Here is a 15577-nt window from a genome sequence, read left to right as displayed (position 1 = left end):
TACATACATACATACATACATACATACATGCATGCATGCATGCATGCATGCATGCATACATACATACATACATACATACATACATACATACATACATACATACATACATAAATACATACATACATACATACATACATACATACATACATACATACATACATACAGACAGACATACCTACATACAGACAGACAGACAGACATACATACATACATACATACATACATACATACATACATACATACATAGACATACATACCTACATACATACATACATACATACATACATACATACATACATACATACACACACATAAATACACACACAGACAAAAACACAGACAGACAGACAGACACACAGACAGACAGACAGACAGACAGACAGACAGACAGACAGACAGACAGACAGACAGACACAGTATCCACTTACATCATTCACAATGTACAGTCTATCTCAAAGCACTTGACAACAATCACAACTGAGAGACAAAATCCAGATTTTTAGTTTCTCCGGAAGTAGAGGATCCCAAAATAAGATTAAATTTTGAAATAAACGGAATGTTTAAACTAAAGGTCAATATTAGAAGAAAACAGCTGCCTTAGCATGACCTGTAACGTGATCTAGACTGAGTAGTCAGATGACTGGGAAGACAATTTACAATCATGCAGTCAATGGTATTTATAGAATTCCATATTAGTACATCTGGCTCAGGTCACGGCAAGTCATCCTACCCAGGGTCCTGATAATGTCATCAAATAAGGGAAAAGAGAAACACCACTTTCTAAACACTATAAATGGAATGACCCATGGGAAATATAAAGAGATGTAATAATTTTGTTTATTTGGGTACATCTGTAGATTTAGCTACTGTTTATAATACTCAATAGCCTCTCCATGCATGCATAGTATACAAGATTCGGAATGCCACACTCCCACAGATCACAATACCCAGATATCACAATGTAAACATGACTGAATACTGGACTGGACACAACATGTGTAAAAAAAGAGAGCGAGTTGTATGTTACATTTCCTACTTTACACAAGTTATATTTAGAGATACTGAATAAAAAGTTGTCCTAAATGTTGTGTTCAGTCCATAAAAACAATTAGAAATTGGAGATTGTGAATCATATTACATATATTCATATAGAGTTTACACTGCAGTGATATTAAGCCACCCAAGTTTCTAGTATATGAATTTTATTTATTGATGAGGGAATTGTGAAATTCATCACACAGATCATGTAAGTGAAGTGATACTATCGTACTGTGTGGTTGTTCATGTGTGTCCTTTAATAACTGTAACATAGTCCTTGAGTGCCAGCAATGGATATTAGTCTATAAGTGCAAGTGCTAACAGACACAACATGATCACTTTGATCACCATATACTATAACAACATTCCTTTGGACTATGAAGTTCTTTATTTTGAACATTTTAATAAATGACTGGTTCCAGATTCAAGTTCTTGCTGTCTGACAGCCAGCTGCTAATGTACTTGTGGTTGAGTCACTCCCTTACCCTTTAACCAAAACAAGAAACCATCACTAAAGATTTGTTTTCCTGTATCACGTTCCTTCCTAGGAGTGCTTTCCTGCATCACCCTGTTTTGATTCCTTCCTAAGACTGTTTTCCCAAGTCATCTTGTTTGATTCCTTCCTGACAGGAAAGTTGACCTTGCAGTATTACTTCAACCATGAGTGTTATTCAAGAGATGTTTGGAATGTGATATCATCTGAAACTCTATAACACCCCGCTATTTGCCTAACTCAGCTGTCCTCTGCGAGATATACTGGTCAACCAATTTTGCCTAACTCTACTGTAATTGCCTAACTTCACTCATACATCAATTGTAATAATAATAATGTTGGGTTCTTATATAGCGCTTTCCCAACTCCGTGCTCAAAGCGTTTTACAATTATTACCCCTGGCTCGGATCAGACCGGCACAACGGCCACGGCCCTTTAGTCTTCCTCAACTCCCCGGGGAGCATACAATCCATTGCAGCCGTTTAAGCGCATAGGATTAAAGCCTTCACATTGCAACCTACATCCTACCAGGTCCCCAATTGGGTTGACTGAAGCACAGTCATGGTTCAAATCTTGCCCAAGGACTTTAGCCACTCAGAAACAACGGGGCTCGAACCTGCAACCTGTAGATTCCAAGCCGGTCACGCTAGCCATTGACCCATCATGACTCCACAAATGACCCACAATCTGCTATCCCAGCAATAAAGGTTTTCATGACACACTTCTTAATTTTGCTATTTTCTACGGAAATACAATCGGTTCAAATCAATGCTTAATTTTTTGTAGTTGTACTGCCTGTAAACTAAAAGGGGACATGGACTTACTTGCCTCTAAAAACCCAATATTTTAATCTCACATTCTCGCATTAATACTACTATCATATCAGCAGTCGGAAGGATTTGACATGATCATTCTTTTATAGAGGACCAACTTTTTCTACAGCTCTGTCAGACAACTGTTTCTCTCATCCAATTAATCTAACATGGACATTAATGTGTTTTACCAATCAATCATTATCAGCCATTTACATGACGCGATTTCAAATGAAACAACTATTTTGTTGCATCAACTGTCTACACAGAGAGCATGCACGAAAATACAATGATTTCAAAATGCTGCTGAAGATGGATCATTTTGGAAAACGGCCTGTTTTCATTCGAAAATGAAGTCTGAGTAAACGGGAGAACTCGAAAAGATTCATTCATTCAATATTCACTCATTACGAAAACAATTTCTTGGACATACAATTTACGAATTCTTAAAAAAAGAAAAGGTTTTATTTTCCACACAAGCATAGTCATTTTAAACATATCACATCAGAATCCTCCTGTTACAAAACAAAATGATTGGAAAAATCAGTTTCATATATATGATCTAAATCACATCTTTGATAAACAAAAGGTAATACTTTTTTTCTCTTGGGTCGAGACTTGGGTTTAGATCTATTAAGTATATATACAGAAAATGGAATAGAAAGTGATATATATCTTTAGGGTAGTACAGTTTGAGAATTTCTGTCTGACTTTGCCAAGTTAATAGCTAGCTTAGAGCTGGCCAAGGGTAAGTGTGGTGTACATGTACACAAGCCAAGCTGGCACTAACGCTTCACCAGCATGTGATAGTACATGGAAGGATTGATGCCTGTACCAGCTTGGCAAGGCTGGATCTGAGCTAATGTTGCTGGGCTGGTATTAACACCTCACCAGTTTGCGTTCACAACAAGGATGAATGCCTGCACAAACCCTATGTTACCAACAGACTACTAGCTCAGAGCTAACACCTGGCTAGCACTTAGAACTTCATCAGTAAGTGTTAGCAACTGGAGAGTTTAACAGCCTGTATCAGCCCTATGTTAACACCAGTAGAGCTATCCCCCGATTGGCAGTAACACCTCATCAACTAGACTGTAAGATACGTCGTGATGTTTTGCCCTCACCAGGTTGGCCGATGTTTGAGGGCACCCCGTCACGGCGTACCTTACAGACTACTCATCAACATGCGTTAGCAACAAGAAGAATGAATGCCTGCAACAGCTCTATGTGAACATCAGGCTGAAAATAGGCTAGCAAGTCATGAAGGGATTCTTAAACTGTGTACTGTATATCTAATAGTGAATAAAGAAGAGTAAGTTTTCGTAGTCAAAGTTTCAGTTACAATGCATTATGTCATCTCACTGGATAGCAGTAATGCTGATGACATCTGAGATTATTCAGAAAAGCACCCAATACACAATGAGAGGCTCAGTAGTATTTATTCATGCAAATTTCAATGGTGACAGCTGTCCTGGTATGCAAATTTCAATGGTGACATTTATCAAATCTGAATATTTAACAGCCTCATATTGTGAACTGTATTATGACAAAGGCTTATTTTTAATTAAAACTTTGTTTCTCACAAAAGTAACTTATCTATTTTCACTACTTATACAGACTGAAGGGTTTGTAATTGTATTCATAGTTTACAATGAGTGACTCCAAATCTTGCAGGAATCCATTCCAAATCTTTTAATCCAAATATAAACCAAAATCTTGCAGGAATTCGTTCCAAGTCTTTTAATCCAAACATAAACCCAGGTCTTCAGGTATCCGTTCCAAATCTTTTGTTCCAAACATAAACCCAAGTCTTATATGTACTATAACTGTTATGATTCCATTGCTTCATCTTCTTTGTCTGTAAGATATAATTGAGAATGTTTGTATGTCAATCATGATGTGACTAGGGACTAGGGTAACACTCTGTATGTGCTGTTTTGTATATCTGAATTATCCCTAGGGTAAAATATTTCTAGAAGTACTCTATATAAAAATAGGTGGATTTATTTTTTTTTTTTTTAAATATTCCCAGAATTAAGTATTAAATATTGCACATTTAAGAACAAAAATCTTTAGAGAGAAAAGGCATAGAAATGTTATGAATGGATTAAGGTTTAGGTATTCATGTTTTCAAAGATAATTAAATTTGGGAGAGAAAAGTGACACACGTAGAAGTCAAACCAATGTTCTGTGAAAATTCTAGTCAAAGTATTCTGACAACTGAGCTATATGTAACACATCAATTGATAGATTTTGTGTGTTGTACTGTTTTGTCTTTTCTTGACAGATGAGATATCAACCCATTAACCCTAAGAGTTGTAACACAACGATCAAATTGATTCACTGAGTGAAGTTGACAATTGAAGAATCGCTGTGTTTATAGGAATGAGGAACATACAATGATCATTGATGCAATGGCTCTGTCACCAATATTTAACAAATCACATGATCATATTGTGAGGAGATAATTCAAGAAAATAACATTAATAATAATAATTTAGTACTGTGATCAATGATTTTACAATTACCTGGAGCCTCATTAAACATAAATTCTTGCTGGTATTCCTTTAAGAATTGTGTAGATCTGGACTCATCCAGGAAAAGAGAATAGACTCGTTTGATATCATCTACAGCAACCTCTGTACCCTGTGAAATTAAACAAATATTAATTTTAGAAATGTGTACATCTTGAGTTGTCACAGTGAAGACAATACTATAAACTTGATATTTTCAACACTTGAAAATTTTGCAATTTTACAGTCTTCATCTGGTTCTCAAAGACTATTTTTTGCAAATTACTAGGAGTAGTTTATTTGTGTTCATGGACAAGAAGACATTTTAATAGTAGTTTTTTTTCCCCCAGCAAAATATGCAAAAATAAGTCTTCGGCAAATATTTCCATGTTTACAGTAACATATGTTTTGTTAGGGTAGCAAGTAGTCTTATCTATAAACAAAGATGAAAATGATAAACTCAAACCAATCTTGTATTTACCAATTTTAACTTACCTTTCTCTTCCTACATACAAGATTAGCAGCAGTAATTAGCTGTATTGCATATCGAAGTGATGTTTCTTTACCAATTTTTGTTAAAACAGTGATGGCATCCTCTGACATTTCTACATCCTCCTCTTCACATCTACACAACACATAAAAAGACAGAACCTTTCTTAAGCAAGTTTTATCACACAGAATTATTGTAAGCTTTACACATTTTTTTTTCAACAAAAACAGAATTCTGCCACAGAGGCCTATCAAAGGCCATTGACTCAATCCAACATTCTCATATTAGTACATATGATTAGAGAGATCCATTCTTTCTGTTCAGGACCAACTTTTCCCAGATCTGTCAGATAACATATTTTCTCACCTAGAGTTAGACTCACTGTAAGTGTAAGATACGCCATGTTTTTTTAGCCATATCATGCTTCTATGATAGTTGATAGCATGGTTTGAATGTCATATTTTACAGACTAACCTACATTTTAGTTCTAATCTGACATCAAAGTTGGGAAAATAATAATAATTATAACTGTCTTACATCAATCACTGATTTCATTTGAGCAAACTTATAGGAGTTTGGTATAGTGAGGGTAATGATGTGTACATATAAATACAACTTTCTAATAATGTGACAGAGACATACAAAAGTGATCTAAATATTTTGCATATTAAAACACATTACAGGTGCAAACTGTGACAAGCCATGGCAACCAAGCCACTGCAACAGAAGCAAGCGTAAATGCAAAGCACACATTAGAAGTGTGGTATAACTTTAACTACAAAGATGATTAATAATTATTTCATCCTTCCCTACTAGGTTTGTACTATAGCAGGTATAGTTAATATTATTGTTTTTTCCAAAACATTTACAAACTTCCCATCTCCTGGTCAGACTTTTACAATTCTTTTCATCTAAAGCACTCGTTTTCTGTCTTTGAAAACACTTACCGAATTGTTAATATTTGTTTAGTTTCTTTTTCATTGTACGGTGTGGTGGAAATAATCAGCAAACGATCTAACAAATCAATGGGTACACCATGTGGACTTGTATAATTTGTACCTCGGATTCTGTAATAAGGAGAGAAATGGTACATGATGATCAATTATTATTTTGCTCATGAGCAACAATGTTTACATTTCAGTGTAATAATTTTTATACTCTGCGATATTGCTTATAAAATCAATGGGTGTGCTATGTGGATTTGTATACCTTGGATTAAGTGATGAGGGGAGAAATGATACATGCCGTCATTTTATAATATGCTTATGAACAATGTCCAATTTTAAAGTGATGTATATTACGCCCCATATTTACCAGATTCACTAAATACTTGTATACCATTATCAAAGTCCTATTCATTTACAGTCTTTATCTTTGTTGATTTCATTTTTGACCTTTTTTCCCCATTTTTTAACACTTTAATATTTCAAGTCACAAAACTGAATCTGTATACTTCATACTTACTTTGTAATACCTCTATTTGTGGCCATAATAAGTATCGGCGCCATGTCATCTTCTAATGCTCTGTTAAGGAATGAAAAACATTCAATATCTAACATGTGAACTTCATCCACAAATAATACACCCGGTACAATGTCAGCTTTTCCTTCTTCTCTCCATTCAGCAACTTTAGCATTGATCTGTTCCCGTACTTCAGGTTTGATTTCTCCAGTATCACCTGTCAGAAAAAAACAAAACAATATCATAATGTCAAAATCAGAAAATCAGAAAAATAAATGCAGATCTTTTCTCAATTGCCAACACCAAATGTTTCATGGTTACTGTGAGTATACCACTATCTCATAGTGAATCCTTGTAATGAGTTTACATTTACAATATCTATTTCATGCGAAGTTACTATGTGTACAAAATCCTTACAAGAGAACAGAGCTATGAATCTCTGTCTGCAACTGTTTTGTAACATCTATTTTATGGTAGTAGTGAAGTTACCTTATTGGTATCTAGTTTTTAAAAAAGTTACGTAGCTTTCGTCTGAATCACTCAGATGTCATCAGTGTAATGATGTTATGTCATCTGGTCAGAAGTCTAAGTATCAATATCTATTCTTTATCTAATTTATGGTTACTGAGAATACAATGTACCTTTACATACCAGAGAATAGGGCTAAAAACTATGTACGACACATCTATTTTATATGAAGTTACTGCTTCACAGTGTGTTTACCACAACTTACCAGAGAATAGAGCTAAGAATCCCTGTGTGCGACTGTTTATTACATCTATTTCATGCAAAGTTACTGTGTGTACAACTTCTTTTCTTTTCTGCAGCTCTCCTTCTGGACACTGTACAAATTTGGTCTGTGTTGAAAAAAAGTAGACGTGTACATATTAGTGTACATATTAATTCCTATTAAATACTACTAACATCACACTGATTAATATCTCAATTCAAAGTTTATAACAATCTGAGGTCACAACTAAAACACAACTGTGTTACCATGCATTGTACAATGTAGATACCTACTTCTATTTGACACTTAGGTCTAAAAAAATGTTTGTGGTTCCGATTACACTAAATTTTAAATAGGTGGGGTAGGTAGATCATTATTTTTTTCATTTTTGTTTTCATGTGCGAGTGTCTAGTTCAGGTATAGTTATGTTTTCTGTTGTTTTCCATATGGTCTCTCTGTAACGATTTAAATACATTACGTAGGCATATGTATTTATTGTAGGGAGTTATGGCTAAGTTTTGTTGAAGGATAGGAAAAGGCAAGACACCCTTACATTGGTATTAAACTTTCCTTATATGGTAATTGAATCTTCCTTATATGGTAATTGAATCTTCCTTATATGGTTATTCAACCTTCCTTATATGGTAATGTTGCATTGAATTCCCTTATTTGGTAATTTTACTGATGTAAGGCTTACCTGTGGTCCCATGGCATCATAATCTCTTGCCCTTGTAAACGATCTCCCTAGCTTGGTGATCTTACCAGTGGCTTTATCTATTGTAATGATGTCACTGGAAGAACAAGACCATTGATAAAATTATCTTATTGCTAGAATTTCACAGAGTCTTCAGTATTTGGAATGCTGTGTCTTGGGTCAGTGTAGAACAATTGCTTTTGAATTTCTGTGAATGCCTGCAATAAATCCCAACATTCTCTTTGCTGAAGCTAAACATATTGCTATATTGTGACTTAGGGTAAACACAAGTACATAGACTTCATAATCTTAGCTGCAAGAGGCTTTGATAATTGTTAATAGTACAAAAATCTAGTTTAGGAAAAGCTCAGCGATTTTTAAACTTTTGCAAACACTTGTTTTAACAGAATTCATGGGTCCAAATTAATTCTGAAATCTGTTGAGTAGTCACCACTGAGCAATGACACTAGTCCATCTTTTAAAGAGTGTATATTTATTTCAGCTTTTACTTACCCAGCTTGTACTTTTTCCTTTGTAAGTGATTCAATCATTTTGCTTCCTAAATCATAAATAGTTTCCATCTCTGTTGTCTTCAATGTCAATTTACCAACCTTAGCACCCTGGTAAGGAAGAAAATATACAAAAAATAGTTATTACTGACTGACAGAGAAGTGTAAACTGATACAAAGGACCTTCTCCCAGCCCATCACTGTCACCTGGAAACTTACTTCTAAGTTGAAAGGACCTTCTCCCAGCCCATCACTGTCACCTGTAAACTTACTTCTAAGTTGAAAGGACCTTCTCCCAGCCCATCACTGTCACCTGTAAACTTACTTCTAAGTTGAAAGGACCTTTTCCCATCCCATCCCATCACTGTCACCTGTAAACTTACTTCTAAGTTGAAAGGACCTTTTCCCATCCCATCCCATCACTGTCACCTGTAAACTTACTTCTAAGTTGAAAGGACCTTTTCCCATCCCATCCCATCACTGTCACCTGTAAACTTACTTCTAAGTTGAAAGGACCTTTTCCCATCCCATCCCATCACTGTCACCTGTAAACTTACTTCTAAGTTGAAAGGACCTTTTCCCATCCCATCCCATCACTGTCACCTGTAAACTTTCTTCTAAGTTGAAAGGACCTTTTCCCATCCCATCCCATCACTGTCACCTGTAAACTTACTTCTGAGTTGAAAGGACCTTCTCCCAGCCCATCACTGTCACCTGTAAACTTACTTCTAAGTTGAAAGGACCTTTTCCTAGCTTGGAACTGTCACCTGTAAACTTACTTACTAGTTAAGATGGCTAAATTTTGAACATTTGTTTTTTAGATTTCCTTATCTAGTACTGTGTATAATTTTGTGTCATTTTGAAATAAATAGTTTTGTTTATATATCCGAATTACTTTCCTTCATTGTGAGTAGAAACTGATAGTAACCATGTACTAGGCCAGACAAAGCACTCAACACTTCCTGGTCACAACATAATGACAAATAAAAACTTGTACATGGAAATACCAAAGACCTCAGAGATGTTTGGCTGGAGGCGGGTCTAATTTGTCGGTCATTGTTACAGAAGCAAAGAAGTAGCCAGGGATTTGGTTACTTGGCAATCAAAGCATGGAAGGAGGAAGCCAGGAAGACAAAAGCTGATGTACCCGACACTACTTGCCGCTGAATTCGGGATAACTATTGCTGAACTTGAAAAAGTTATGCAGCACAGATATCAATAGAGAAATATTGTGAACTACTTCTATGGGACCCGTCCTCCGGATGACTAGATAGGTAGGCCAGACAATGCATCCAGGGAAAGAAACACACAACCTATCAACAATTTATCAAAATAGAAGACAGAAAAATATCACACAGCTAACTACCCGGTACTAACTTTTGATATCACACAGTTGTTACTTACAGTTCCAGTGGCCGGTCTGTCTATTTGGATTTCTACAACTTCACCTTCAATAATTTCTGTTTCTTCTCTGAAAAGAACATATTGTAAAGAAGGGTCAAAGTCACATAGACTGGTATTTGTACTTACAGCCACTAAGGCAAGTTACAGGTAGGAGTATCTAATTAGATGTTATTCCTCAATATTTTTCATTGTTCAGCCAAGGAAAATATAAATGACCTAAGGGGCCTCTGTAACAACGAGTGGTGACAATTCTTTAGTGAAACTTTCAAGTATTTGAAAATGACAAAGTTGAAATAAGTCTTTCAAACAAGACTGCAGCCCTTTACTCTATTACTTACAGATATAATTAGCCATTAATTAATGGTACGGTGTCTTCTTATAAAACGTAACAGAATACTCATCAGTGAACGTATTGTTTGTTCTATGATATAAATTGTTGAAGTTACAGTTATTGCAGCTTTATCTAAATGAGTATATGAAATGAAGAGGCACCATTAGCACCAAGTTCCATTCATACTAACGCTACAATGTATGGCGCCCTCTGTGGTGATGACTTGACGATTTCATTATCAAACTGTACCCTCATCTCTTATTTTCACATACACACCCACATTCAAACCGTGTCAGAGAGGTCAGACACTTGTAGTACATACTATACTGGTAAAGAAAATTGTAATGGGTCATTAACTCAACAGTTATGTCTACTTACTTAATTCTGATTCCAATTGATCGTCGGAAAGCTTGTGTCAAGGCTTCGGTCTTACTCATTTCTAAGGAGAATATTTCACTACCAGCTATACTGGTGAAAGGAGTGTCTTGTCCTAAAGCTTGGGCCATTCCTACAGCAAAATGAAAGAAATAAAATTTTCACTACATCAGTCTGTGATAGCAAATTGAATGTACAACTATTGCAATTTCTTACAGAAACACATTTACATCTGACTGATATAATGTAGTGTTCTACAAAGTGTGTGAATGTACAATTGTATAGTCATCCGAACAACAAACAATGCACAAAAGAGAGTATGTAAATGTATCCTGCCAACCAACAAATGACACAGGGAGGGAGGGAGGGAGAGAGAGAGAGAGAGAGAGAGAGAGAGAGAGAGAGAGAGAGAGAGAGAGAGAGAGAGAGAGAGAGAGAGAGAAAGACAGACAGAGAGCGAGCGAGCGAGAGAGAGAGAGACACACACACACACACACACACAGAGAGACAGAGAGAGACAGGCAAAAACACATATTATTGTGATACCAATATTCTTACATGTAATCCTCAATGTAAGATTTTCTACCTACCCATAGCAATTGCAGTTTTACCAGTGCCTGGATGACCAGCTATAAGAACTGCACGTCCAGCTATTTTCCCATCCTGTAGAGACAATATCATCATAAATTTGAAAATGTACTAACTTTGACAAGATAAATGCTTTAAGGGACAAGTCAGATATCCTGGAATAAAAATTATGTTTAACGGAAATATCCGAAATTAATCTAATGTTTTTAGAATGCCGAGTATAATTCACACACATTGTATCAAGTAACCCCATCTCTGGCTTGCTGTCTTACAAAAAGTACAGTACTTTAACGGCTACATCTTTTTAGCTCACAATTTAAATTTCAACAAATGATATACAGCTTATATCATACTTTCCTGAATTTGCTAAATGAATAATGAAAAATTTACCTTAATCATTTCTAAAATGACACCAGCAGCTCTTCTGGCAGAAGACTGTCCTACCATCCCCTGTGATACTTGTCTTGGTTCCAATGCATCATCTAAACCTAGACCACGGATATGTGAATGTGCACCAATTCTCTCAATACGTGTTACTTCACGTACTTCCTGTACTTTCTGTGCTGTGGACTGTATGGAAAGTAAAAGAAGTGTTTTGTTAGTGAGACATCTAATATTTTGAGAGGTGACATTAACAAGTTATTTGTGCATATTTGAAGCTACAATGTATATTTGACAAGTGACTGGGGACAGAATTTGGGGGATGCAGGATCATGCAGGTGTCTCTGGGGATGAGGAACTGAGCAATCAACTTTTTTTCTTTGGTAGTCCTAATGGGCTACCAATTTCAGAAAGTGGTACAATGGTAGCCCAAGGATGGTTGGTAACCAAGAGTCTAATATTCCCGAACTGAAAACAGAGTTTCTCTATGTGTGCTATTACAATATTTTATGTCTGTAAATCTTCCATCCTTTAAATCATCACATAATCAGAAGTAGCTTGAGCAAGCTACCACCTACAAATTATGGCAGTCCCATGACATGAATAGGTAGTCTGTGGACATGGGACTCATAATACTAGGTAAGAGGAGCTTAAATGAGGCTTTTTAGAAAATATACATGTTACTGTACATGTATATCGTTGCATAGTAAGACTACAATACAATGTATTTCACAGCAACCTTATTTTGTGAAGTGGATATATTATTGGCAGGATTTTGAGGGGAAGAAAGCATTCCTCTCAATTTCTGATACTACTTTCATTCTGTCATCTTTCATTTTATCGTCTTTCATTCTGTCGTCTGCAACCAAATGTTTTCACTCATTTCTAGCAGTCCATGTCATACAAACTTAAATGTACGAAAGTGAAGATGATTGTAGCTGTAACTACCACATTAATCCCACAACTCAACTTCTGAACATCACTAGTCTATCTCTTTGACAGAAAATACAGAGCAAGGGATGAGTGCATTAATTCCATGTACATGTTGTACCAATAACAGCTGCAGTGACCACATAATTCTTCACTCTCAGTTGAGATTAAGTAAAAATTTGATGAGTTGAAGTAATTTTACTGTCCTAGCCTACGTTAGTGCCTACTGATTGAATCTGTGACTCCACTCAGTACACTTGTTAACGATAGCTTGTCTACAACTCAAGTCAAAAGTACTTGTAATGCTACAATTATTGCAGCTAAGTTAGGCCATGATACACAAAGTGCTGTCTGATATTGTTGGTACATGTATACGCTCCTAAATCACCATTTTCAGAGTACCTAGTTTTAGAAGCTACTAATAAGTAAATTCTTAATAACAATTATTCTTAAGACTATGTACACTCTGATGAGACACACATGCAGCTCCACACATGCATCATTTGCTGTATGTAAAGCCATGTGGAAGTATAACCCATGGGTTTTAGCTTATAGTACATGTACTTAGTTATACTTCCATGGTCAAGCTATCGACTCAAGAAATGCCAACGTCAACAAAATGGTGAAAACAAAAGGTTACTAAGCAACAGTATGGCATCAAACTTTCATATTTCTACATACTATGAACTAGTTTTCGTCCACACTGGTCTTTCACTAAACAGTTAAACACTTGCCCCTGGTCCATGCATATAGTGAATGAGTGATACATGTCATGTACACAGCTACACCAAGCTTGGTGACAATGTGAAACGAGACATGTGGTTTCGAACAGATCTGTCAAGTACCCCTGCCACGGAAGTATGGACAGAATCGCCGAGGGAACACATAAGGCTATGTGTTTCTGTTTATGTTTCCGTTTTTCAAACGTTCAATTGATGCAAGTGTAAATATAAACGTAATTTTCAGCCGAACATTTGAAAAGTTTAACACTTACCGCGGCCGCCATTTTGGAATGCAGCAGAGTGTTGTGGGATAGGTTGAGTTATATCACTCCGCCAACGATGTGTCCAAGGATGATTACTGATTGAAAAAAATAACACTAATCAAAATTGAGAAAGATAGCAAAAAAGCGATGATATGTCTTATGTAATTCAATATTATGGTCGCAAGTTCTGCTTATTGGAATATAATCGCACTATGTTTTACAATTGTAAGGATAAATCCATCTGCGTTGTCATTAGGTCGAAAAGAAGAAAGTATTTCTGGTTAATATTGTGAGGGCGCTCTAAAATAGAAATACGTACATGCACTTTTACGCAACGTACTTCGCAACGGTTACTAATACTAGCAGTAAATTGTACTTGATCTCTTACCATATTCACAACAATTTGTACTTACTGTATTGTGTTTGCTGAGGTGTTTTTCTTTCTTTGTAAAGTTATGCTTTTGTAACCTTATGTTTTTGTATCTTCTAGCTTTTCCCGGAATTATTACATGTTGTGAATAAATGTCTATCATTCTTGATAAAATATGTCACCAAATTCCACTTAAATTTGTTTGAAAGATATGGCCACAAATTTATATACTTTGTTTGATAGGTTTGTCGATTTCTTTATCAATATGTTTATATCTAAGTTATCTTTCTCTGATTTAGCATAGATTATGAACTATTCGACGAGATCATTGAAATACTGAGTCTTTGGTTCTGATATTGTAAAGTGCCAATGAGTATGGATACTAGATGCTATATATAAATATCTTTATTTATTTATAATCTTACCTCACCACCACCACCACCACCACCACCACCACCACCACCACCCATCTCCCTTTACCCCTCCCCCGTCCCAATCAATTTCTTAAATACGATTTTTGATTCAGTAAGTCTTTAGACACATGTGATAGACAGACAGACAGACAGACAGGCAGGCAGGCAGGCAGGCAGGCAGGCAGGCAGGCAGGCAGACAGGCAGGCAGGCAGGCAGGCAGGCAGGCAGGCAGGCAGACAGACAGACAGACAGACAGACAGACAGACAGACAGACAGACAGACAGACAGACAGACAGACAAAGTGACATAGGCAGAGAGGAAGAGACAAATAGAGGTGGACATAGACTAGAGAAACAGTCAGAAATTATGTACATGGGATTTATTACATCTGTGAAATACATCTTTTGAGCAAAAGTCGTTCATATCAGGAAAAATACATTTATGAATTTGAAAGGTTGCCAGTAACTTACATAAGATTATATCATATGTCTGATACGTGTCGATGGTGAAAATTACACATTTAGTGACAAAAACTTTGGCATGTATTAAAAGTGTGTAATATATCGACTGCAAAAACGTATTACGTTATGCAGAGACGTCCCCGGTTTTCCAGTGCCTGCCTCATGTGCCTGCCTGCTGCAGGCTGACGAGAAGACTGTCATAGCGCCCTCAGTCGTTTGTACACAGCCAGTTCTCATTCAAAAGATGGCTTCGATTCAGTGAAGACGTGTTTCTATGTACGTTTTTTTTTATCATAACATTTGAAGTCATCCGTCCTTACGAATTGGATAAAATTTACAACAGACATTCTATAAACGTCAAAGTATTTACAGGTAAAGTTTTAAAAATTATTCTGCACACACAAATAGTTTAATAGCTAATGAATGTCAGCTGAAAATAGTATGTGTTGATGTGTGAACGATTTGACACATCAACATGTATTTCTCCAAAAATACCAAAATAATGTCACAAAACATTCTCGGATCTACCCAAAAATGTTTTAGTGTACATCAGTACATCTAGCGACACCTGTGTAGTGTCATTTCGATTCACAATTTT

The 15577-nt window shown here is 36.1% G+C and overlaps 1 protein-coding gene across 1 annotated transcript; it reads right to left on the bottom strand.

The window, feature by feature from the left end:
• Positions 1-2819: 2819 nt before the first annotated feature.
• LOC144447993 (ruvB-like 2) lies at positions 2820-13833 on the bottom strand. Its single transcript, XM_078138135.1, has 13 exons — positions 13744-13833; positions 11829-12008; positions 11441-11513; positions 10854-10983; positions 10145-10211; positions 8745-8851; positions 8235-8328; positions 7541-7664; positions 6811-7024; positions 6294-6413; positions 5352-5481; positions 4872-4989; positions 2820-4201 (listed from the first exon to the last, which is right to left on the bottom strand). Exons 1-13 carry the CDS (start codon positions 13753-13755, stop codon positions 4173-4175), a joined length of 1398 nt encoding a protein of 465 aa, XP_077994261.1. The 5' UTR covers positions 13756-13833; the 3' UTR covers positions 2820-4172.
• Positions 13834-15577: the final 1744 nt, after the last annotated feature.

Source organism: Glandiceps talaboti, chromosome 17 (assembly GCF_964340395.1).
Source record: "Glandiceps talaboti chromosome 17, keGlaTala1.1, whole genome shotgun sequence".
In the NCBI taxonomy this organism is placed as follows: Eukaryota; Metazoa; Hemichordata; class Enteropneusta; family Spengelidae; genus Glandiceps; species Glandiceps talaboti.
The sequence above is the reverse complement of the archived record's forward strand: the minus strand, read 5'-3'. Positions and strand labels throughout refer to the sequence as shown.